General features: G+C 39.2%; 2 protein-coding genes across 3 annotated transcripts in view; both read right to left on the minus strand.

Moving 5' to 3' along the window:
* CYFIP1 (cytoplasmic FMR1 interacting protein 1) overlaps nucleotides 1-19,711 on the minus strand; it is a 62,649-nt gene extending 42,938 nt beyond the window's left edge. For both annotated transcript variants that reach the window (XM_054973333.1, XM_054973334.1), the window contains exons 1-11: nucleotides 19,535-19,711; nucleotides 12,535-12,658; nucleotides 12,318-12,407; nucleotides 11,365-11,442; nucleotides 9,969-10,070; nucleotides 8,729-8,910; nucleotides 6,645-6,741; nucleotides 5,762-5,890; nucleotides 2,976-3,080; nucleotides 2,087-2,178; nucleotides 746-863 (exon numbers count right to left, since the gene is read on the minus strand). In XM_054973333.1, the coding sequence (XP_054829308.1) occupies nucleotides 746-863; nucleotides 2,087-2,178; nucleotides 2,976-3,080; nucleotides 5,762-5,890; nucleotides 6,645-6,741; nucleotides 8,729-8,910; nucleotides 9,969-10,070; nucleotides 11,365-11,442; nucleotides 12,318-12,407; nucleotides 12,535-12,651 (1,110 nt within the window). In that variant the 5' untranslated portion in view covers nucleotides 12,652-12,658; nucleotides 19,535-19,711. The remainder of the gene's footprint in view (nucleotides 1-745; nucleotides 864-2,086; nucleotides 2,179-2,975; nucleotides 3,081-5,761; nucleotides 5,891-6,644; nucleotides 6,742-8,728; nucleotides 8,911-9,968; nucleotides 10,071-11,364; nucleotides 11,443-12,317; nucleotides 12,408-12,534; nucleotides 12,659-19,534) is intronic.
* A 1,163-nt stretch (nucleotides 19,712-20,874) lies between these two features.
* The window catches only part of TUBGCP5 (tubulin gamma complex associated protein 5), a 29,278-nt gene continuing 24,328 nt past the window's right edge, over nucleotides 20,875-25,824 (minus strand). The window contains exons 20-23 of the mRNA XM_054975006.1: nucleotides 25,195-25,320; nucleotides 23,970-24,058; nucleotides 22,356-22,456; nucleotides 20,875-22,012 (exon numbers count right to left, since the gene is read on the minus strand). Of these exons, the coding sequence (XP_054830981.1) occupies nucleotides 21,966-22,012; nucleotides 22,356-22,456; nucleotides 23,970-24,058; nucleotides 25,195-25,320 (363 nt within the window). The 3' untranslated portion in view covers nucleotides 20,875-21,965. The remainder of the gene's footprint in view (nucleotides 22,013-22,355; nucleotides 22,457-23,969; nucleotides 24,059-25,194; nucleotides 25,321-25,824) is intronic.

Below are 25,824 nucleotides of genomic sequence, written 5' to 3' on the forward strand. Positions count from 1 at the left end.
TTTCTACATAAAAGACAAGCCATATTGCCAATAACACACTTTTTATCCTGGTGTGCCTCTGCAGGAGCACCAGGATAAAAAGTGTGTTGTGGCCAATATGGCTTCCAGAGGGCGCCGCCACCGCAGGATGGCCAGGCGAGCTGGCCCGTCCCTCTAGAGGGCATTGCCACCACAGGAGGGCCTGTGTTCCTGGGTTTTCTAGGATGCTTTTTTATTAAAAAAACAGGCTCTGTTGCTAGTTAGCACAGGGCTTGGTGGCAGCTCGGTCCCCATTCCCCAACAGCCTGAGAGCTGTGGAGCCTCACTGCATGGAGGCCACGTGCCCAGGTTGTACTGAGGCCACGTACAAGGCTCACTGAGTCACATCTGGGGAGAGGGAGCTGGGCCAAGCAGCAGCAGGCTGTTGGACAGAGCCAGAACCAGTAGCTGGGAGACGGGACAGCATGTAAGCCTTGGCCTGCTCAGAGGTGTAGGAAGAGGCTTGAAGAGGTTCAGGAGCAGCTGCCATAGAATCTGGGAGGCAAGTGGTTGTCATCCCTTGGCAATCTGTTACAAGCAGCACTTCATTGCGCCACTCAAGCCATTAATGGTCTACTAACATCGCATCAGTGTAATAATTTTTCCAGTGGGGCAGCACAAAAATTGGTGGCACATTTCACGTTCCTCTTTCTAATTCTAAGAAACACTCTGCATATAAAAACCTGTCAGCATCCAAAGACAAATCACGCTGCTTTAACTCACATACCTCACTATTGCTGTAACGAGCAAGTTCTGAAATAAAGCGCATGTGATCATCTCTAATCTGGATCATCTGTTCACAGATGTTGTACTGGGGACTACTGCTGGAAGACGTACATGTCCATCTATAATAGCAAGAAAAGGGAGGGGAAAAACATGACATCATGCAAAAACTACTGTTATTGGCAATAATCTCTCTTATCTCTCTTTCCAACCCCTCAAATTACCACATCTTTTGAACTGACAGCAGTTGGACAGCACTCACAGCAAACTACTTTTTTCCAGACAGCCATGTTAAAAGCCTTATTTTTGCAAGTCTGAAAATGAGGTTGCATAGCTGCTGCTGTTCTTTTTCTTCTGTAATGTCGTCTAAACTAGATAGTGAGGGCCTAATCTTGCTTCAAGTATATGAAAACTAAGCAAGTGTGGAATTGAACATAAACTGGAACGGGAGATTACAAGACCCACATAAGAGCAAGATGTAACAATAATCAGTATTTTAGAGGGTGAAGTAATGAAGGGTGAGATGACATCATATTGCAAGTTTCCTACACCTGCAAGCAGCAACCTGCAAAGTAAAGTGGGTAATCTGCAAAATGATGTGGGATATCAGGGTAATGCTTTCAGCAGCAGCCACATAAATCCTTATTGTGTCTCATTTCAGCCTTAGTTCTTTAATTTCCAATCCTTCTTACGTAGCTTTTCAAGAGGTTAGAAAACACAAATAATGCAGGAAAAACCAGGAATCTGTGAAGGTTTGAAAAAAACAACAAAGCAGGAATCAGGAATTCTATTCCTGCCTGTTCTACAACAAGCAGCGTTTTCCAGACGTGCTGTCACACAGCTTTATTAAAAAAGAAAAAGAAATAAGATTATATTATTGTCCCAAAAGCAGTACATGAAGATCTGTCATTGCAGACATCAGGATTTCCCCTCTTTAACAAAATCCTACGTTTCCCAAAAGCCTGTTCCATGTTTAAGAGGAAAAGAAGCTTTAAGACTTCAATACTCCTAAGACACATTTACTAGAAAGCAAGTCTCATTAAGCTTGGCAGTACTATCTCCAAATAAGCATATACAGATTAGGGCTGCAAAATGTCAGACCAGAAAGCTGCATTTCTAAACCGAGTTACTAGCACCAATATATACTTATTTCAGTTCTCTGATTTCTTTTAGTCAGTGCAACATCCTCATGGTAAAAGGCTTACAAAGCATTCACAAACATACGCACAACCACATCTACCTTAAATTAATTTCCTTTCTTTAAACAATCTACAGAAATTATGAAGAACTATTCTCCTGCCCTTGTGAAAGCAAATTGGCCTGTCTTTTCACTTGTCAATCTTACCGAGATTTGTTTTCTTCATAGTGGGCACTAGTCTTAATGTATCTTGCCAGTTCAATCTGCATGTCACCAAACAGTGGAACTACTTGCAGCTGCTATACTCAAGAAAGAAAACAAATTAAGCAAATATATTCCACTACTTGCCAGAAACCTTCATTGAGGTCTTAACCCAGAGATCTAGGAATGTGAACACCAATCACATTCTAGCCTTTGAGCTATAGTTCTATTCATTCAAATCCAATTGCATGGGATCAACTGTGTAGGTAATGGAAAGGGGTGCCCTGGCTGTTCACCCTTTAAAAGGGATTAAGTAAATGGACACTTATGCTGAACATGAGAAGAGCACAGAGCATAAAATAAAAAATTAGATTTTAAAGGTGGCAGGATGTTGTGAAAAATGTGGAGCATCTGTTATTGGGATAGCTGGGCTGGTGCTTGCCACTTTCCATCACTGAAGCGGTTTAGGGGAAAGCATTCAGCCTTTAAGCAATTCAATTAATAAAATTAAACCAATGAATTACAAAATGGCATGACTGAAAGCAAGCAGTTATGCCACTTGTCAGTGTTTATGTCATAGGTACCTATGACATCTGCAATCAAGTTCCACAGAGCTTGATTTTACAAGCTGGATAGGTTCCCTGTTGAAATAATATGTGTTTCTAGCAAAAGAGTCAGAAATTATCTTCTATGTATAATCAAGGCTAGAAAAAGTGGGGATGCTTAGTCATCCGAGGTGTCACTAAACACCGTCTCTTAGTACTCACAAATCCCCCCACACCATCTCTGCATAAACATGACACTTAAAAATCTGATGTTTTATCTCTAAAGGTTAATTACAGTGTCTCAGCAACTTATTCATATAAATACACACAACATCTCATTTTAAACCAACCTTAAAAAACTTATCAATCTTAGTCAGATTTATCCTTTTCTTGGCATCCAGCTTATAGATGTTACTGACACTGCCATCCATCAGGTACAAGCCGAAGCCCATTACCTGGAAAGGAAAAAAAAATTCTAGTCAATCTAAGAGTTTAAGTGATAAGCATGTAAGTGCTTACTTTACAGACAGGACAGATCCTTGCAAATTTCTCAAATCTATAAGGTGTCCAAAACAGTTTGAAAATTACAATACAGGTTTTGAGATGCCACAATTAGGTACATGAGAACAAATCCATGTTATGTAATTTTTGTTTTTCTACAAGGTGTATGTCTATGTATTATGTTTTGACATTCTATTTTGTTATTATGTCATCAAAATAGCCAAAGCCAACCAAGTGACCAATTTCAAATTTTAAAGCACTATTGGAATGCTAATAAATCCCCCTACAAATAATTAATACTAATAATGCTCCTAGTCATCATTTTTTGTGATACAAGCCATCAAAGAAAAAGTGAATTTTTCCCACTTTTAAAAATAAGGTTTACATCCCATGGGTCTCAACTTAATCCATATACTGTGAAATCCTCAGCAGAGTTACACCAGTCTAAGCCTATTGATTTCAATGGGCTTAGACTGACGTAACTCTATTTAGGATTGCGCGGATAGTCACCTAAAGTATATTAGAAAATTGTAGCTTATTCTTTCGCCTTTCAAAGAGCCATAGCATGAATAAATTCATTTTAATATGCCACAGGTACCTGAGAATGGATCCTCATTTTATGTGATTTTTATACAATGTAAGTAGATATAATTAGGGTAACTTTGTATTCCTGCAAAGAAACATCTTTTAATTTTATGAGTTTAGCAAATGTTCAACATTTTTTAAAATTTTCAAATCTTGTATTATTTTACCACTGTGTGTGTGTGTTATATGTGCTGTCAAATTGGCTCTGACCTATGGTGATTCTATGAATGAAAGACCTCCAAAATGTCCTATCATTAACAGACTTGCTCAGATCTTGCAAACTGGAGGCCGTCGCTTCTTTTACTGAGTCAAGCCATCTCGTTTTAGGTCTTCCTCTTTTCCTGCTGCCATCCACTTTTCCTCACACTACTGACTTTTCCAGAGAATCTTGTCTTCTCATAATGTGACCAAAGCACGACAACCTCATCAGTTTTGTCATTTTAGCTTCTAGGGAGAATTCAGGCTTGATTTGATCTAGTACCCACATATGTCTTTTTGGCTGTCCATGGTATCCGCAGAACTCTCTTCCAGAACCACATTTCAAATGAATCAACTTTCTTCCTGTCAGCTTTCTTCACGGTCCAGCTAATATCTATATATTTTCACAGTATTTTTAATGTTCATCATCACTGAAATCATCTTCTGAATCCTCATCCACATTTGTTATTTTCTGATTGCTACGTCTGTAATTTACATAGCAGCACAAGCAAGTCCATAGGAAAGACACAAGCATTTTGGCAGTTGACAAGAATGCACACTCCTGTTTGATAACATCTCCAAAACTGCAATTCATCTGGGTGGTTCATGCATCCAATCACTTACAAGACTGCCATCTCTGTCTGTTATGCATCCATAAGCTTACTGGCTAGGTACATTTGGTTGGACTTGCAAACTGTCTCCAGATTCCTGCCTGGAAGCTGGCTGTAAGTGTGTGCATGAATAGGCAACCTTTGCATGGTGGAAGTTAGCTGGACTCCATCTCTTCAAGCTTGGCACAAAAAAAGTTCATACAGTAGTTCCTTTATGGAAGCAGTGCAGGTATTTGGAACCAGGGCTTTTTTTCCTGGGGAAAGAGGTGGGGGAACTCAGTGGGTTGCCCTTGGAGAAAATGGTCACATGGCGGGTGGCCCCGCCCCCTGATCTCCAGACAGAGGGGAGTTGAGATGGCCCTCCACGCCGCTGAGTGGCACGGAGGGCAATCTAAACTCCCCTCTGTCTGGAGATCAGGGGGCGGGGCCACCTACCATGTGACCATTTTCAAGAGGTTCCGGAACTCCGTTCCCCCTGAAAAAAAGCCCTATTTGGAACATACATTTGACAGCTGAATTGCTGTACCTTCTCAGACAGCTCTGTCCCATGTGTTCCCTACTTGACTGAATGCATTCTTGGTAGTTCAATAGTTTCAAGGGAGTTAATTTGCCTCAACCTGCAAAAGCACTCTCAGTGTCACAACCAGTGAAGGCATGTAGTTTAATCAAGGCAATGAACACATTCTGTCCAAGGGAACTTCTGAGTTTGCTCTCTTTTCCACATTTAACATGGGGCACGGTATTTCAGGTGCAAATCCTAGGCATAGTATGAATACATCTCTGTACAGTCTATAATTTTCATTTTGTGGGAGATATACGGCTAAAAATTTGCATTATGCAAATACGTTAGTCTTTCCAATGCTTTTAAAAATATACATAAAGCAGTTTTTAAATTAATATATTCATTTATCGAACTGTCAAAGTAATGAATGGGTTCTGAGCAATTTGGCGCCACAAAGCATTGTACCAGGTAGGTTTGCTTCTGCATACCTTTTACCAACTATGACAAAGTGACACATAATTGTACTAATTACTTTGTGGTTTTTCTTCTGCTTGATAAAAATGGCTTGCGTACATGAGAAGCAAACCCCACCTACCAATAAAAGGGAGGGCGTAAATCCTTCTATAAGCATTTTAAATATTCTCAGTTGTTTGGAAAGAAATTTTAGCATTTCAAGAATATTCCAGCAGGACTTTCCCCCCTTCATAACATGGGAACATTTGCAAGGAACACATCTTACTTTTAAGAGCATGTGCTTCTCACTAGGTGTTAGATACATTTTGTTTTCATAGTAATCTACGCATAAATTCACAATATCTGCAAGCAGTTCTTCATATCCAGGGATCACTTCAAGTTGTTGCTGTAAAGACTAAAACAAAAACCAATTAAACATTATCTATGACAAAATTTAGGAATTATCAATATATTTAATTCTCAGCATGAACCAGTCTGTGGATATTTAAAGCTATGGATCAGGGTCATGCAGAAAGAAGGAACATTTTTCTACTGACAGGCGACACCCCAGGGTTGCAGAAAAATAGTAAGTTTTTTTTAAAATGGAGGAAAGGTTTAAACCCACCCAGACAGAAGACAATGCATGCGGGAGATAGAGATGGAGGGAGAGTGGCTGCTGTCTGGGCTGGAAGGGATAGCAGAACTGCAGGCAAACAGAGGGGAGAGCTGCAACCTTCACCACCCCTGTGGTGGGGGGAAAGCCAGGCAGAGAGGTAGATGGGCAAGCAGAGAGAGTGTGGAGTGGGATGGGTGAGTGAAATTCTTCCATGCACTGGTTCCTCACTTCCCCTCTCACTGCTGGGGAAGGAGGAGCAGGAACTGTGTCACTGCCTCCATTTGAGCTAGGCAAGAGAAAGGGATGACACTGCAGGCTGGGGGATGGCTAAGTCAATGAAAGAGGCGGAGGATGAAATCCCCCACCCCAAAGTCTCACAGGTTGCTGCTTGTTATACATAGTACTGAAATGATGCTTAGCATACACAAGGAAATCTCTGTGTATTTAATACTCTATTGCACATAAAAAATAGGCACTGAACAAAATGGATAAAATATCAACAATCCATAAACAGTACAAGATGTAAATAGTCATTTGGGATATAAAAACATACTTGTGTAATTTTGTTGTGATTAGCGAGAAACATGGAGAGGTTCTGGGATTCTTGGATAGACTGAGGATCGGCCATTTTACGCAGAAACTGGGCAGCCCTTTAAAGAAAAGAGGGGTGAAGTTATCTATAAATTAAGGAAAATTGCTGCAACTTATGAATCATTGCTATGGGAAAAGCCCATTCAGCACCATAAGCCTCACCTCCAAGACTGGCCCGGAAAAGTGTTACAGCAACAAAGTGGGACTATTATTTCCTGGAAACAGTTTTCAGTTACAAATGCCTACCAAATGGAATAGATGGGCAGAGATCACACAGAATGCAACGGGGGGGGGGGGGGGGCGGCAGGGGAGAATGTATCAAAGAACTACTTTCTCTGCACATGAGATAAACATAATTTAACTCCTTTACTGTTTTTCTTGGCACTGTAACTTCTTCCCCTCACAACACACTAAATCTACAGTTTCTTATTTTAGCTTCTGCCCATCTGCACAGAACATTAAGCAAAATATGCACCACACTCAATTTGGGTGAGAAATCAACATTTTCTCTTCAACGCCCACTCTTGTTGCCTCTTCCTCTTTATTGTTTGTGGGGCAGTAACTGTCCTAGATTAGTTTATTTTATGTATTGACCCTGACAATTTTAAAACGTTTTACAGGATCCACTGTATTGTAGGCAAAGATCTCTCTCAGGGATCCCCAACACTGTACCCAACACCTTTCCTGGCTAGCTGTGTTTAAGTAAGAAAATACTTTTAAACAATATATTCAGTGAAAAGGGTATCCTGTTAAAGCAAAGCTTTTGCCTGAAATGTTGAAAAGTTACCCTTAGAATTACACATAACCTCTCTCCCTGACATTCTGTGGTTGGCTCTGCCTCCTTTGATAGCCATTTTGTAGTTGTGTCCACCACCCAGCTTCAGTAGAAAAGAGCAAGAGTCCAGTAGTGCCTATAAGACTAACAAAATTTGTGGTAGGGTTTGAGTTTTCGTGAGCCACAGCTGACTTCTTCAGATACAGTTAGAATGTGAGTCCATCTGTCCTTTTATCGTGGTGGATGGAATGATTTCAGATGCCAAATGACTTTTATTATTCGCCTGCTATTGTTATTTACCTGCTATTGTCACTCACACTGAATATAGCATTAAATCAGCTAGACCAGTAATTCTGTATGTTTGAATGTGGAAACGAACTAGCACCATCTTGTGGCCACATCAGCCTATAAAATGGCTGTTTCATCCATTAAGAAAACACGCATTGTTTAATATGGGTTCCCCAGGAAGACTTTCAGTGCAACTCTAAAGAGATCTAGAATCCTACTCAAGGTCAGTCAATGGAGCTTACTCCCAGGAAAGTGCTCTTAGGATTGCATTGTTAATGTGAAACACCCTGTAGAGGGTACCTACACCAAATATGGGCGTTAAAAACAAAAACAAGTTTGGGGGAGGGCCATGGCTCAGTGGCAGAATGCAGACGGTCCCCAATCCAATCCCTGGCACATCCAGTTAAAAAAATTCAGGTAATAAGAAATGTGAAAGCCCTCTACTCAAGACCCTGGAAAGCTGCTGCCAGTCAGAATAGACAATGCTGATCTTTACAAACTAATGAGCTAACTTAGTATAAGGGAGCTTCACTTAACTCACTACAACATTTAACTACTACATGGGAAACAATTTTATGAAGACATGTAAACATTCATGTGTTCAAGCAGCAACTGCATGTTTCAAGACAGACATCTCATAGATGTAGATGTGCTAGGGAGCTGGAATGGATCACATTTGTTTTCCGTAAGATTAACATGTGTTTGCGTTCACATGAAGCGTGAAATATCCTGATTCAGTACATACAACACTCACAAGGCACAGGTGATTATAGTGATCCCAACCTCTTATATGAACTACTTCAGAATTAATAGGACAGATGTAAGTGTCAAAATCCAAATATGATTATGACACAAACTCTGCACTAGTTTGTACCTTCTTCTGGTACCTCCTCCCACCTTCAATTTTAGCCCTACACATCCCTCAAATCAGCTGTGAGACCAGATACTATCACAACATACAACATTTTTTCCCTACAGCAGACCGTTTATAGGCGGAATGGTCATTCTTCACACTGCACTTCATGTTTTTCAGCTCATCTAAAACAGCAAACATGTTGATAAATTTTCCAAGAGTGATCAGATAGGCTTCAGAAACAAAATCCTTCCTCCTCTCTGCATGACACAAGCGCTTCACTTCACCACAGAATCTTTCAATTGCATTTCTCTGTTGAAAAAAAGAAATTTATGCTTCAGAATAAAAACTTGCAAAGTATCATCCAAATTGCATGCTCATTAGCCAAGTTTACCCCCTCCCTTCCACAACTTTTGCAAAAAGTTTCCTTAGGACTAGGGTAAATTATTTTACAAATTCAGGGGAATGCTCAAGATTTGAATAAAAGTCCATTTTTAAAGGGGGGAGATACATAAAAACAGTTTAAAAGCTCTGAGATTTTGGTCACCATTTTGGGACGCCTAAGCATTCCAAAACAACACTGCTAGAGAACCCACTTCACTTGAACACTGCAGGTGACATCTGCACAGGAAGGAAGGGGGGAAAGTACTGTAAGAAATGGGAGGGAATTTATTATTTATTTATTTAGTCTTATATTCCACTTGCCCTGCAAACAGGCTCAGAGCAAACTACAACTACAATATAAAATAAAAACATGGTAGCATGAACAATACAGAGCATCAATAAAAACAGCAGCACACATATTGTCCAATCCTCCAGCATCAACAAACCTGTGGGGCAGGGTGGCCAGTTAATAATAAGCAGCAGAACCAGAGGGGCATATGCCCCCCCCCCTATAATTGGAGGCGGGTGGAAGAGATCAGGCAGGAGGGAAGGAAAGAAAAAAAACACAGCAAATGAAAGAAGAGAAAGGAACAGCAGAGCAGCATTAAAAAAAAGAGGAAAAGCAGAAAAAAAGAATGGAGATGGGGAAAACCAGAAACAGGGAAGAGCCAATGGGTGGAAGAACCAGGTGGGAGACACAATAAACATGAAGACAGATTAGGCAGAAGGCTACTGGGAGGAGCAACTGAGTAAGGGGTAAGCAGAGCTGTAGCAAAGGGAGAACATCCTTTAACTTCACAGCAAAACTTCTATTGGTTTTAATGGATCTGGCCTGAACCCACTCTTTGTACTGATCTCATAGATGACTGAGAACAAAACTGCCTATTAATTTAACACGGAGATACATCCCATGAGTCAAGTATGAAGAATGCTAAACAAGGGAGGTATGGGGAAGAAGAATAAAGTAGCATCCAATATCCATTCACCTGAAAATACATAAAATTCATCAGCTTTGTGACCTCTGGTTCCAGAACTTCAACAGTTTTTTCATAAATTTCCACTCTGTTTGGCTGCTCATTACATTTCACCTAAAAAGGAAAGGGGAAAGCTTGACGACTTATACAGAAGTATCACACACACCTTTCTCCACCAACTTTACAACTCATACAAAGACATTACACCAATTTCAAAACATTTCAGAAGTTTAATTGTGTCATAAAAACAAAGGGTTTTTTTTGTTTTTCTGAAACAGCTTTCAGGATCATCTGACTATATATATATATATATATTGCCCAAACTGTGGTTCTAATGCTTCTGAGTTGTTTAAATCAATACATTCTGTGTACAATAAGACTGAGTCCAATAAAATTTGCTAGAAATAACTCAATAGGTAGAATACACACATACTTTTGGTCTGACTGATCATCATGTCTGAGGAAATGCTAAGGAATGTACTTCTACAGTGCAATCCTAAGAAGCGTTGCACCAGTCTAAGACCACTAATTTCAATGAACTTAGACTGTAGCAACTCTGCTTAGGATTGTGCTGCTAGACTACTTTCAGAGCAACTACACGAGGACTGCAGATCTCCTACTGCAACAGTTTACATTACTGTTTGCAAAGTATCAGAAATCTGAGCGCACACCTTTTAAAATCTTTTAGTTTGCTACGCTCTCCCTGGGATGGATAAGCAGAGTAATTTGGTGTTCTTGCCACTGCCTGGCAGCAAAGGCTGTCCTTACGAACTTCCTGTTTTCATTTTTTTTTTTGACTGACAGGAAGCAGAAGCTAGAAGACAGGCAACAGATCTTGGGTAAAAATTAAGATGGTGGGAGGCTGCTGCTACTGTCAAAAAAGTATCAGACCCAGTCTTAGTCAGGAAGCCCTGGAGCAGCCATCCCAAACAGCTTAGAAGATAAGTTTTGGGGTGGGGGGAGAGAAGCTACTCCATTCAGAAAGTATGAATGCAGTTTCAACTTGGTGCTGCTCGACTTATATGGAAGGTTACTCTCATCGCCTGCATCCTTCAGCTGACAATGTCCACATGTTGTTTCAATAATATTTTCCTTTTAGTCCAGTGCATGGTTCGCAGACTGCATTCCAGTTTCAGCACTCTAAACATAGAGGATACCACAATGATTTCCAGACAATAAAGCCATTATCACATAGATCACTGTTGGCATATTTGTGGCCCCCTGAACTAGGCTCATTAATGAAAAAAAAATTAACTAAAACATAGTAGACGTGGGGAAGGGGTAGAGTTCCTTCCGAAAGTGGTCCATGGTCCCTTAACAGCTGGGGAGCCATCAAAGTGTAAGAGGTCACCTATGGAACAGTAAGAACATAAAATAATAATTTTTAAAGTGAATTTTGCTGTTGTACCTGAGGAATGGCTCTTGAGCAGCTCCTCCATGTGTAGAGCATAATGGCATATTCTTGGCCTTCTTCCAACATTTCATTCTATTATTAAAAAATGAAAACTCGTATTTACACAAAAAAGGTAGGGAAATTGATCAAAACAAAGATGCTAACTATGGTATGTGCTTTACTAGGTAGCTAGCCTAATTCTTCCATGCAAGCACACATTTTGGCATTTAAGGATAACCCTGAGTGCTTCAAGTACTACAAAACCAATTACTTCAGTTATTAAATGAAAGGGAAAACCCAGATATTCTTGATATGTCAAATTAGTATTAGAACTAAGAATCACAGGACCATCATAACCCTGGTCTTAAGAATTGTTGGAAAATAGCAACAATGGCCCTTCATATTCCTCTTAAAGAGAGAAAAACAGTAAGTAGTGAAAATTGCCAGACTGGTATATGCACAAAGAAATCAGTTAAAGATATACATTTCCATGAAATGCAATGATTGGAAAGGAGCTGCTGGATAATTCTGGGACAGCATTTCTTAAATGTTGGTTTTGCCCTTTCTCCTACATTTTATTCTACATTTTGGATCCTGAAACCTAGATTTTTATTTTATTATCAACTCACAAAGAATGTTTTTTAAAGTCTTGAATCTAAAGAAACACAGTGCAACAAGAGCCACCAACCGCAACACTGTTTTCAAATTATAAAACAGGAAGGAATTAAATAGTTAATTTCACAGGTACATCTATGAAACATTTAAAATTATAACCAGAAAAGTGTCAGAGTACATGCAATGCATAAGCATGTACAGAAAACTGATTTATCCTTAACAAATATTATTAATATTTAAATAAAATATATATTAATGTATTAATTAATAAAAAGAAAACACTTAAAATAAAAACACCAACATTCTGTTTTACTACAATAAGTATTGACACAGGGGTATCGTTTGATATTTACCATGCTAGAATGAACAGTTGCTTGCTCAATGTATCTTGCAATGCCTGTGACAAATGCATTTCTGTCTTCAAAATTGGTGTTGAAATTGGGCTGAATGAAAGACAAAAAATGCATCAAAAAGATGAATAGTATCAAAGAAAAATTCAGGTGGCAGAAATTCAGAGCATTTTACAGTAATAGACATGGCAATAGACACTTCCTTTTACACATTCCATACCTGATAAAGCAATGATGAAGGAGGGGGTTCAATACATGGTTGTTGGTCTGGCAGAGGTAATTCTTCCAAGAGATCCACATTGGACAAAGCATCTTCCAGGGTAACTTGAGCAGTCATTTTGACTCTGTAAAAAGTAGTCTGTGTTTTAATTAGTAAAATTCATGACTAGTGAAGTTAACTAAAGCATGTTCTATAGTGAGAGGTATCATTCCATCACCTCAGATCTGTGAGATGGAGCATACCTATATTTATATTTGATAACACTGTCAAATTTGTGTCGTATTTAACACAAAGATGAACCAAATGCTCAAGTCTGATTATTTGGTTTGGCCAATCTCACCTTGAGATATTAGAGATATTGATATGTGTGATTTATAACATTCTGGAGTACTTTAGCTTATGTTACCACTTCAAAACAGAAGAAACATTCAGCACACAAAACAACTACATCAAAAGTGAGCATGAAAACCTCATCTTGCACAGCCCATGTCGTCTAGGGGGAAATATTTCTGTAGTCCCAACACTGTCTGCAAGAGTATACATATTAAATGTGATAGGCCAGTTGTAGTTCTTTATAGCAAGATAACACCCACCCACCACCCGGTCTCATTGCTGGGTCTTAGAACAGCAGACAAATTCACCATCTAAAGACTAATGAAACCTGATTCAAATTTAAAATCCTGCAAAATCCTGCACAATTCCATTGTCTCCTTGATAGTGGGACTGAGACTGCCTTCCAAAGCGTCTGTAGCATCCTTTCATCACTCTTATTTCACACTATGCTATTTTCTTGGATATGCTCTTCAGCTCTGTCATTTTGAGCATACAGGAACAATTCCACTGTGCATCTTGCTGCTAGCCTATAACAGCATGAACTCACTCATTCAGAAACAGTGACTCACTTTCAAATGGTTTGTCTGAACATGTGCCTGCCCTGCATACTGAAAGAAAAACAAAGGAACCTACTCAGAAAAATAACACCTGTTACTAGTGTCAACCACCAAGGTCACATACACAAACCAGTAATTTGTGCACAAATTTAGAAATTCAAATGTATATATCATAGCTATTTACTCTTGTTCATTGACATGATCAGATTAAAGATAGTGAACCCACAATCCATTACTCTAGCTAGACCTATACCACAAACCTTGTATGGATTTAATACTGATCCAAGTCGCAGAAACATTAAGCAATAGAACAAGCAAATAGATGCCTTTAGTTGAACTCTCCAGTTTGGGCATTTTCTATTTAAATTCACCCAGCATCAATTAATTGGCTTGTTGGGCTCCAAGTCAAATTAAATTTCTCAGATACAGTGGCTTTTCAACACAAGACATGCCTCTAACTATAAATTTCACCCTTAGTTCCCTCTTTGCAAAAAAAACAACAACCCTATTCCTTTTTCACATCAAATCTGTATACTGTTTCTCTTTAAAAGATCAGCAAGTTGCTTATATTTCCTTTTTTTAGCACTAAGTAAGCAAGAAACATCAACTGGCAGAGAAGCAAGGGAAAGAGCCCATCAGCACAATTAAAGCAATTTTTTAAAAAATAGCAGATTACCACTCAGCTAGATCTACTCTACCCTGCAGGCCTATTCAGTACTGTTAAACTGGCATGCAAGAAGGTTTTTCTTAAAGTCACAATTTATACTGTGATTCCTTTACTGGTATCATACTGGAAGATAAGACTGTTCTAAATTTTACACACAAGCCCAAGCAGTTAGGAAACAAAATTCAGCTCTCTTAACAAAAATTTGCCAACAGCCTCTTTTAATTAAAGGCAAACTCTTATCGGCTGCACCAGAACACGATAGCACAAAGCAGGTTTAATCTGCACCATGTAACAGTAGTAATCATGTTTCTCAGGGCTAAGTAGCTAGCAATTAAGGGAGAAAATATATTGCCCAGGTTTCATTTATTTCTATTTGTATAGAAACACAGTTTAAAATAAGATATACAACTGATCTAGGAATAGGAGCCCCTTCTCCCTCCATGCTATGATCCTGATCTGAATTGGGACCCCACAGCACTTTTAAATGGAGTTCTCATCTGGAAGTCGCAGTGGCAATATGGCCACTGTTGTAATATGTAGTTTGGCCCGTAGTCATTTCCATTTGTCCAAGTTTTCCACTGCACTGCCCAAACTGTAATCTTATACTAGGGAAACTCAGCCTTTCCAGGAAATATTCTACCCTCTCTTCTCTAATCCCTCTCTTCACTGTCAAACTGTGATCCATTCTTTTTCCTGTCTGGTTTGCTAAAATACACTGTAAGGTCTCTGGCCAGGAGCACCATCACTTCAATGTTTCAGACATCACATTATTGGCAGATAAGTAAACAGTACTACAGATTAAATTCAATCCATATTATATGGCAGAAGGTAAATTTACCTAAGAACACTCCCATCTTCACAGCTATAAACATAAAAAACAGTGGGTCACCTCTGTTAATGCTACAATTGCCATGATTCTTCAACGCAAAAAATATGGGAAGCACCTTGACTCGGCCAATCTAGCCACCTGGATCCACACCATGGGAACATCTCGACTAAAATACTGTCATGTTCTCTACACAGGTAAGTTTCTTTCTGGCCAGGAAGCTCTAAGACCATCACAACTTATTTGTGGTACGTACCGAGGGCTCAATGTACATCAAGGATGAGTACTGTAAGCAACAGAAGAGCAAATGCTGCTGCAGTAGTTCTGCATGCAGGATCACAACTGCACCTTACACTGTGCATAGTTTACGCATCTACATGGAGGAGGATTTTTGGATGTGGTTTGATTTTTGTCAAGCAACCTTCACAGCCAGCTTACACAGTGCATAGAAATTGCTTCTCCACAAACAACAGCCCATCTCCAGGGCTTCCCCTCTACTGTTTTCTGTTTTAAGAACAGAGGAAATGAACATGTACTGGAAAAGGCATCTGAGGGTGACTTGTGAAGAAGAAGTGAAATATACTGCAAAAGCAACATTAAAGTTTCCATCAGCTCCTTGGTTGATGAGTTTTCTTCACTTCACTAGCAGGCCAGAAAAGAAATGTAATAGCAAAAACCCCATAGAGTTACTTATAAGCAGTTCCAATACTGTATTAATACAGAGATGTATACTGTGGTTAAAAAACAACCACCTAATTTCTGTATTAGTTTAAGGAGTGAAAGTAATCAACACCACATATCTGCAGACACATCACCCAGAAGCACATTGCATCACTGACACTGTATACCTTAGCCAGTTTCCACGCACAATCCAATGTACTATTTTTAACATTTAATCTCATATGCTGAATAATCCAGTATCTATATTATCTTATCCATCACCTATAAGGATAAAGGCAAAAAAAATCCATTTCTGAAAGTGCATTGTTCCATAAAATTTATTAACATAACAAAAGTCAGCAATATTGGACAGGTTCACAGTGCCACCGTAAGCATCTAGAATTGTCCGATGGAGAGTTATGTTTCTGGACCTTTGACTTTCAAAAGTTAACACCCTGAAAATCTTGTTCATCTTTAAGGTGCTACTGGACTCGAATCTTGCAATTTTTGCATGTAACTGTCCTTATACACATAAATTATATTTAAATCACATTAAGTATGCTTTGCTGGATTTCCCCCTGCAATCTAATATTTCAAATCAACTAGGGAAAACCCTTTTGGAGATCTTACATGCTATATACAGCATGTAAACATGATGCACTTGCTAAAATTTAGTTTACTAAATATGTAACGATTTTGGTTTTTTGTTTGCCTTTAGACCTGTAATCCAGTTCCTCCTTATGTTACCTTAAATTTATACCTCAGTAGGGCTCTGGTCAAAGCCAACACTTTATTTCCAGCCACACTGAATTTCAGGTGTTCTCTACTTTACCCAGGCTTTTACCTCAAGAACATCTTCCCTTTTTTGTTTGTGTGATCTATATTGCTGCCTTACATTTGGTGGTTTCAAAAGCAGAGACTTATTTTCCACACAGATCTTCACTAACAGAACAAACTCTCACCTCATCTGCACAGGCATAGATTGACTCGGCTCTTTCTACACAGCTGAAATAGAATAATCTCTCTGAGATACATATAGACTAGGGCTGGCAGGTCCTCTGAGGGTGAAAGTGGTGAATGGGGGATTTGTAGGGGTGAGTAGGATGGGAAGGCATTCACCTTGTGCGTGCATGCAGTGAGCACGCACATTCCAGAGCATCCCACATAGCACCAGGAATTGACCCCAAATACTAAATTGGGAAGCAATTTTTAAAAACTGGGGTCAATTAGAGCCCCAGCATGATCCATCACTTCCATGTCGCACCAGGAATGATGTCATTCCCATTGCAATGAGGGGAGTGCACCAGAGAGTGCAGCAGCTTCCCCCTCCCCCACCCCCACCCACCAGCTAGCCTAACATAGACTGACCCAGGCACACACATGGTTTGCCTGACTTAGAATTAGGTTTTCAAGCATACACACAGTTTGCCTGATTTTGACAGAATTAGGCTCTCAGGCTTTCACACAGGTTGCCTGATTTAGCCAGAATCTTTTCTCTGAGACATCCAAAGACTGACTAAAAACCTCTTCCCTCTTACAAAAAATTGTTTGCCAATCAAATATATATCTTGCTTTTTCCATAGAACTCAAGATGAAAGCCTTCCATTCAGTCTTGAGAGATAGTCTGGGGTAGTGGTTAAGACAGTGGGACTCTAATCTGGAGAGCCGGGTTTGATTTCCCACTCCTCCACTTGAAGCCAGCTGGGTGACCTTGGGTTAGTCACAGTTCTCTGGAGCTCTCTCAGCCCCACCCACCTCACAGGATGTTTGTTGTGAGAATAATCATGACACACTTTGTAAACAGCTCTGAGTGGGCATTAAGTTGTCCTGAAGGGCGGTATATAAATCGAACGTTGTTGTTGTTATTATTCCAGCACTGAACAGGCACAGACCTCCTTAGCTCCAGCAAGGTTAATGGACTTGAGATAATACTCTGGGATCTGAAGGTATTTAATTATGTTTTTTGAAAAATCTGCTGCACATCAAAATGAATATTCCATGTAGTGGAACAACTAAAAATTAATAAAAAATGTTCTACATATCCTTGACAGTGCAACTGCCATAACACCATTCAAGAGCAAAAAGTTGCTGAACATTCTACAGACACAACTGTGTTTCATATTATTTTGTGTGCCAGTTTTTTTAATTACAACTGAACACATTTTCTTTTCTCTAATGAGCACATGTAAAGTCATTAAATGTAGAAAAACAATATGAATAATAAAACTACAATCAGTACGATAATTACCAACAGTCATTTATAAATGTCAAAATTAGAATTACTTTCTATTTCACTGGTGGGGCTGTTTTGAGGTCTCCAGAGAGGCAGCATATAAATTTTCTAAATAAACAAATGTCTAAAGGAACATTATTCTGAAACCAGACCTGCAGCCTACTCTGTCACTTTTTTATCCTGCCTTTCACCTTCAGGGTGCTCAGACTGGCATACATATTTCTCCTCTGCTCCATTTCACCCAACAATTCTAAGAGGCAGGTGAAGCAGAGAAAGAGATAATGTAAATGACTCAAAGTCACCCACTGAACTTCATGACTGAGTTTCTTGCCTTCATCAAGCATGTTAATCACTGCACACTCCGCTAGCTCCATATGTGTTCAGTTAAACCCAACAGACAACCTAAATCAATACAGAATTCAAGAATTCCAGTATCTGATGCTGGATTTCACAATCTTGCCAGTTTTAAAGCACCTGGGCTTTGTGCATATACAAAACATCTGCAAATTATATTATACTGTAGGAACTTTACAATGCTGTAAGATTTTAAAATCTGTCAAGAAAGGCACACCTTTCTGGTCACCAAACCATCCTCACTTGCTGTACTCCCTTTCGGAGTTATTAAAGACTGGTATACTCTTTCAATGTACTCAACAAAATCTCTACATGCAGGTTAGCAGCACATATTTAAACCTCACTCTAGTGCTCATTAGCTACCCCTTAAACTCTTTAGCCACTACAAGATCAATTATTATCATCCTTTTACAGGGCATTCTTTAATACAAGTTACCTTAGGCAGATATATCAATCTGAATTAATTAAAATAATATACGTTTTTTGTGAACAGGGATTTGAATATGTATTTCTCATTTTAACTGTAGAAGATATGCAAACACCTGGTAAGTAAAAAAATTACATCCAGCTACTAGAAATGCTTGCAATTGGGGGAGAGTTCTTTTATTTCATCCATTCTATTTGCCACCAATGGCAAAGGCAGAGGCTAACTAAATATTGTTGCAAACGACTAACTTCCATGGTTTTATCTGCAAGACCAGTGTTGGTTAAAAGGACGGTATTTCTTCCAAATGAATATAATAAAAGCACACAATCTTCTGTAGTGTCAGAGCACTAGTAAAAATCTTCATTACACGTGGATTTATTTTTTGTCAGCTAATGGAGAACAACCAACAATCCTGAGTCTGTAAAAACATCAAGCCACAAACATGCTCCTGGCTCACGTTAATATTTCCTATAGTATTTTGAGTGGGTGCGGAACTACTTTAGCAGTCAGTATTCTGTCCTCCTCACATCTCTTTGAGGAGGCAATACTCTTACTGCAGCTGAAACCACGACTTCTCTAAGACTGTACAATCAAGTAAAGGTTTGAGCCAACTTGAGTTTACATTTTGTCTTCCTCCATAACGTCTCTCGTGAATGAATTAAGGGAGGGCAAGCCCGAGAATGCAAAGACTCGGATTGAGCGCGGCCAGCCCAAGTCTATAGGAACAATCTACGCCCTTCCTTCTAGGCCAGAGTGTGCGTAATGGGGAAGGTTTAGGGGGCTTTTCTCCCTTCTTGCATACGGTCCCACACCTCCCTCGGGTGCCTGGAACCAAAGACATAAACGGAAGGATGGCTTGGCAAAGAGAAGAGCCTCCTTCAAGCGCGGATAAGAGGGAGGAGGAGGAGGAAGGCACGGCGCACACAAGGAAAGTTTCTCTCACCCGGTCTCGGAGCGAGGAGGCCCGCCGCTCAACCCCCGCTGGGTGCAGCGAGTCTCGGAGGTTTAGCCCCCTCGGGCTTCACACCTGGCGCAACAGCAAAAGGCTGCGGCCTCGGCGTCTTATTTTTGCCCGGGCCGTATTTCTTCGCCCGGGCCGCACGTCGCTTGGAGTTTCCTGCCTGAGTCACTCAAACAGGGAAACGGTGCCAGGAAACACCCTTCCTCCCGCTCCAGCTCCTCCCCCGTCCCGTCCCAAACCCGCGTCCATCCCTCTCGAAAGCGGCCTGGCACCTCCGGCTCCTCCTCCTAGGCCAAGGAACCAGCCTTCTGTCTTCACAAACGGGGCCAATTTGCAGCGTGAAGGCGAGAAAGGGGCGACGCTCCTGAACAGTAACAGTGGGTCCTGCGTGAAAGGTCGCAGCGTCAAAAAGCTACACGCGAAATAGGTTTAGTTCATGGCTAGTTGGAACATGCTGCACCCAGAATCACTACCATAAGAACAAAGCTACTCTGATAAATGCAAGTGCCGTTCCTTTCTTCTTACGTGTCTTTCCAATGTGTTTTTCGTCTTGAGTACAAACTTAGGAATTCCCCCGGAAATTAATTTTTAATCTTAATGCAGTAATACACACCCCTTAATTTACACAAACAGCAAATGTGACACAGAAAAGTCACCTGGACACAATTTTTTAATAAATGTTTCAGAGCATTTTCTGTATGAGTTAAGGCAGTAGTACTCGCGCCACAGCTCTCCAAGAGCCACATTTGCAATTGCAGTTTGCAAAAGAATTGCATTTACTTCCATTTCTGATATTGCCTTCTTCAGGAAGGCTCACAGCTTACCGGATCCTCTAGAGGCAGCTGTTTCAAAGTGGGAACCAACAGCAAACACATATAGCTCTTTAGTCACTATCACTAAGCTTGACAGGGCCATAGTTTCCCTTAGCTCTCCATAACTTCAGAAGAACATTAGACAAGATTATGGTGGCACCTGGAAGATTTTTTATTTAATAATGAATGTTTCTGAATAACGTGTTAGGAAAACAACTTGCCATGGCAATCTGAAGAGTTACCACACCCCTGCAAACTTTATATGCTGGCACTTTGAGAAATGAAGCAGTTTTGGAAATTTGTAATGACTAGCTTGCAATGTGGAACATGGCTAGAATGTGATGAAACTTCAATGTACCCACAGGACCTAAAGGGAGTGTTTACATTAAAGCCAAAAGCTTTACTTCCAAGAGCTGTTCAAACCAATTTTAGGAAGAGTAAAACTACTACATTTAATACATTTTTACCTTTAATTACTTCCATAATGTCACACATTACAAAAGACAGGGCTGTTGCATATAACCATCAAAACCCTTTCCTCTGCTCCCTATCCCCAGAAGCAACAATTCTCCCATGGGAATTCTGATCAGTATTTTACAAAAGGAGTCACATACACACAAAATAATGTGTTTTTTTGACAATGAATCTGCTCAGCTCCGTATATTAACTTGTACAAATTCCTACACAATTGTTTCTGGCATTATCAGTGCAGTCCTATTCAGAGTTATTTCAGTCTGAGTCTATTGATTTCACTCAAGTTAGCCTCACAGGACTGCACTGTAAATCACTTACACCAGACCTCATAATAAGCAATAAAAATATAAATACATTTGGAATATAGGAAAAGTAGTATTATCCTTCTTTGAACATTTGTAGATGATTTTTATTGTATTTATTGTTGGTTTTTAATTTTAAAATCCTCAAGTCTCTGGAAGAAAAGCAGATTTATAAATAAAGCAGATAAATATTGCAAATGAATAATACAAGCACAATCCATTACATTACACATTTACATTATATTACACACACTTTTCAGTTTACAAATTTAAATATGGACATTTGGGAGTTGGACATCAGGGTTATAAGAAGATAGCCATGGCATAAACCAGTATGGCTCCTGTGCCAATACCCATTACTTTTCTTGGAAAACATTTAGTAGAATGTACTTTTTGTCTCTACAGCTGTGGAAATTCAAAACAGCTACAATACAATTACATCTTCGAGAAAAGAAATGAATACAATTCAATGCTACTGGATAAATAATTGCATTGTGGGATAGCCTGTAGCCTATGCATACAATCAAGTTCAGAGAACACTTGCGCTATTTGTTTTGTTGATCACAGAGGATAGCAGAATCAGGGACTTAATTAACGTTTAATAATGCAGAAATAAATGAAATGAAATAGTTGCACCATTAAATACTGTATTTTATTTGCAGGAAACATTTTATACACATCATCTGTCCATTTATGTACAAGTATGTAAATTCTAGAGTGTAGACTGCAGTCTTGTGACCAACCCAAGTGAATGATCACTAATGAATGGCAATAGTGTTAAGAAGTCGTAGGAGTTTTAGTAGCTTCATGTCAGTCTGCGTTGTGCTAATTTTGTTCCATACCAGCCATAAGTGATAAGGCTAAAGACTCCACTGTAAAAAAAAAGTAAAAGATTTAAGTTTGGCATTTTTATTGTTCATTGTTTATGGAAGACCTGGGGAGGACAAGTTTGTGCAACAAAATATGGCACAAATGGGCAAGCAGTTTTACGTCTTTTAAAATTAGTTTCAGGTTAGAAATGTATCTAATAGTATGCTTAAAGTATACAAATATTCTCTTAAATAATATCCTTGTATGCTGCTAAAAGTCTAAATAAGAGTTGTTTTATGCTTAGACTTTGAACTGGAAGCATGAAGAATGCTACACAACATATTGGAAATAAATGACCAATAATAGCAGATAATCCCATTTGAGCTTTATTTTCTCAATACTCACAATGTGGGAAAGAGCCTCTACAGACTGCTTTGTTTAGCACTGTCACAAGGAACATGTGGCAGTTTTTAAAATCTGATTCCATCTTTGTTATGGATTCCATCCTAAAACAATGAAGAATAATTTAAGCAACAAATAAGGACAAAAATCAAATTGTACCAAGAAGAGGGTTTAAATTTTAAAAACTATGAATACAGCACAGTTCACAAATGGGGCTCTGCATTCCCACTAGAGCCCTCTGAAAAGCTGTTCCAAAAATTAAGGGATTCTTGGGAATGGTGTGGCATATGTGGTGCAGTGATTACACCTAGAGAAGGTAAATTGCACCCTTCTTGGCCACCTTGTATGAGTTCTTGCTCATACAAGGAGGAAGTGATTTCTGCCAATTACCTCCTCTAGCTGCGCTCCCTCATGTTACATCTCACACCTTTCCCAAGAATCAACTAACTCTCAACAGTGGCTTTCTGGGGGGCTCATGGGGCTTCAGCGTGAAGAGGCGGCTGCAATGATGCCTTCTGTGAACTATGCCCTAGCCACGGTTTTTAGAATTCAAGCCAAAAATCTGCACTTTTTTCTAATTAAGAACATGAATAATTTTGCTATTAAAAGTAATAAGAACACATTTTAATTGTTAATAAGCACATTCTTGAATTTTTTTAGTCTTGGTTGTGGCAAATAAACTCTAAAATCCACAGTCAGTCACTCACTCTTACACAAAAAACTAAACACCTAGTGAAACAGCACAATCACATTTACTCAGGCTGCTCCCATCAATCTCATCTTCACAAGTCAGCCCTAATGCGTAAATAATGAGCCTGCTTGCGGGGAGGACGGAATATAAATATGATAAAATATATAAATAAATAAATAATGTATGCTTTTCAACATTCATGATCTTCACTACCTTATTTGAAAATCAGCAGGCACATGCATCTTCCAAGGTACATAAGTCACAATAAATAGATGACATCAGCATGGGTGGGGCATAATCCTTAGTTCCATGGTATATTCAATAGGCAGTTTGCCATACAAGTCCCATTTACAAAACGTGCATAGAATCACAGCCACAAGCACTGTTGCCAGTATCCAGTAGTATAGGGACTGATTTGTCCCTATACTACACCTTTGAAGCCCATATCTTTAGTCAATCACAACACTGCTTTAGCCATTTCCAAGAAACGTACTTTTCCATACAATCCTGGCCCAATAAATTCATTATTCTCAAAAGGTAGAAATGCTTCAAGAAAAGGTTTACTTACCCATAATTTGATGACAAACAATAAAAAGAGTAATAGTTCAGACTATTCAACAACAATCACCTGTATTCACACCAGAGGGAAATGGCCACAAAAATATAATCCCTTTTACTATTGACAAACCATTGCTTCATTTATTTTATGAATATACAATTTCCAACCTTATCTTTAGCAGACATGCTGACTATACAGCCAACATATGCTAAGAGCAGATAAGATCCCTTAAGTGAAATTCATTCTTGTTTTATGTGATTAGTCTTTCACCTTTCCTCTGCATCTAAGTCCTAAGACTTCATACAAAGGATAAATGCCTCCAAAAAGATAGATACTGTAAAAATTACTGCAACCTGAATGTACTTACTTCCAAGCTCCCAAGCCTGCTTGCCAACGATCTGCAAACATCAGTACTAGGTTCAGAACTTTCATTATAGCTTCTTTCACAAAGCTAACCTGAAGAAAGAAAGAAAAAAGTAGCAGCTGTGGTCAGTGGCTGTTTGAGATTCAAGCAGATACAATTCCCCTGATATGATTACATTTTCCAGCTGGCCTAGCTGACTGCAATGCTTTACTCATGCAGAAAAACCTATTTATCCTGAATATTCAGTAATTTCTAATTCTTCTTCTAAATTAAAGGTATTAAACATAAGGCCCATGAGCCTTTACCAAGTTAGGGGTCCCCAATGCTGCTTTACAGTAACACATTCTGCATAAATGACTAACCTGTTCTAGGATAGGAAACCTGTTCTAGGATAGATTTAAAATATGTACATGAAAATGCTACATTTTGTTATGCCTCAAGCTAACACTAAGGTCAACTAGAGGTTCTTAAAGGACTGCAAAAAACAATGGAGAAGGGGTTGGAGGAACACATTTTGAAAAAACCCTTAAAGCTATTACAGTCAGCAAACATAATTATCAATTAACTTAATCTGGCTACAGATCCTCATCTTATATAATTCATGCTATATTTTAAGAAGAGAACTAATTTTAAGTTACGACTTTACAGCATATGTTATGATATGTCACAAAAGCATTGTTCTTCATAGGGATTACAAGTCACTGATCCTGTGCTTATGCAGTATAGGACCATCATAGCCGTGGTCTTGGCATTGTAGTTCCTGGAAAACTGTGGAAAAGATGTTGGCAGGTCATTTATATCTACTCAGGAGGGGTGGGGTTACCTGCCAACATTTTTTCCACACTGTGACACAGAGATCTCTGTCTTTTGGTGCTACACCTCTGAAGATGCCAGCCACAGCTGCTGGCGAAACGTCAGGAACTACAATGCCAAGACCACGGCAATACAGCCCGGAAAACCCACAACAACCATCATTCTCCGGCCATGAAAGCCTTCGACAATACAATTATAAATATTATCCAAACATTGTAATCAAAATGTTAAAGAAATAAAGATCTTCAACTTCCCTTGATAAGCAAATCAAAATGCTATTTCAAGCAATGTATTGTAAGCAATTTATAACAGAGCAAAATAAGACTCAGAGCAAGCCATTCAGTTAAACATAAGCACTTATATATCTACTGAAAAGCACAAGTTGTACTGAATGTGCAGCATCAACTTTATGTACCTTTTCTCTCAGCAGGCAGCGATCATGAATTGTAGACAGGTATCTATAATGAATTTTAATCAGTTGATCTAGATCTTTTGCTTCTTCTACCTGATGTTGAAACTCCAAACCTGTACTGTGAAGAATCTTAAAAAATGAAAGTATACAAGAATGGTCAAAGTTAATACTCAAGTGCCTCTTACTGTTCACAAAAGTTACAATTTTACATTTCCATTTATTTCTCCAGGGGCCATGACTAATCAGATAGCCAGTGTCAGCTTTTGTAATTCACCAGTTCACGTTTGTTAAAACATACACATTTTTCTAGATTAGAACTCAGCTACTTTTCCAAGTGACAATACTATTATCAAGGATCTTAAATGTAGGGATGGATGTAAGAAATACGTTCATGTGAGAGATTACAGCCAAGGATTAGAAGCAGGACTTTCACCTCTAATGTCTTAGCAAAATGCATCCTCTAGGCAAGCCACTGAGCCTCGTATCACCATTTCTGCTTCAAAAGGTAGCAGTTGCAACAGTAGTTTACCAATTCCCACCTCCATCAGCAAATCAGGAGACGGCAGTAAGACACCACTACATCATCTTGGAGCCAACTCCCCTTTATGCCTCCCCTTTCCAAGCAGCATTGAC

Source organism: Eublepharis macularius, chromosome 3, assembly GCF_028583425.1.
Source record: "Eublepharis macularius isolate TG4126 chromosome 3, MPM_Emac_v1.0, whole genome shotgun sequence".
Lineage (NCBI taxonomy): Eukaryota > Metazoa > Chordata > Lepidosauria > Squamata > Eublepharidae > Eublepharis > Eublepharis macularius.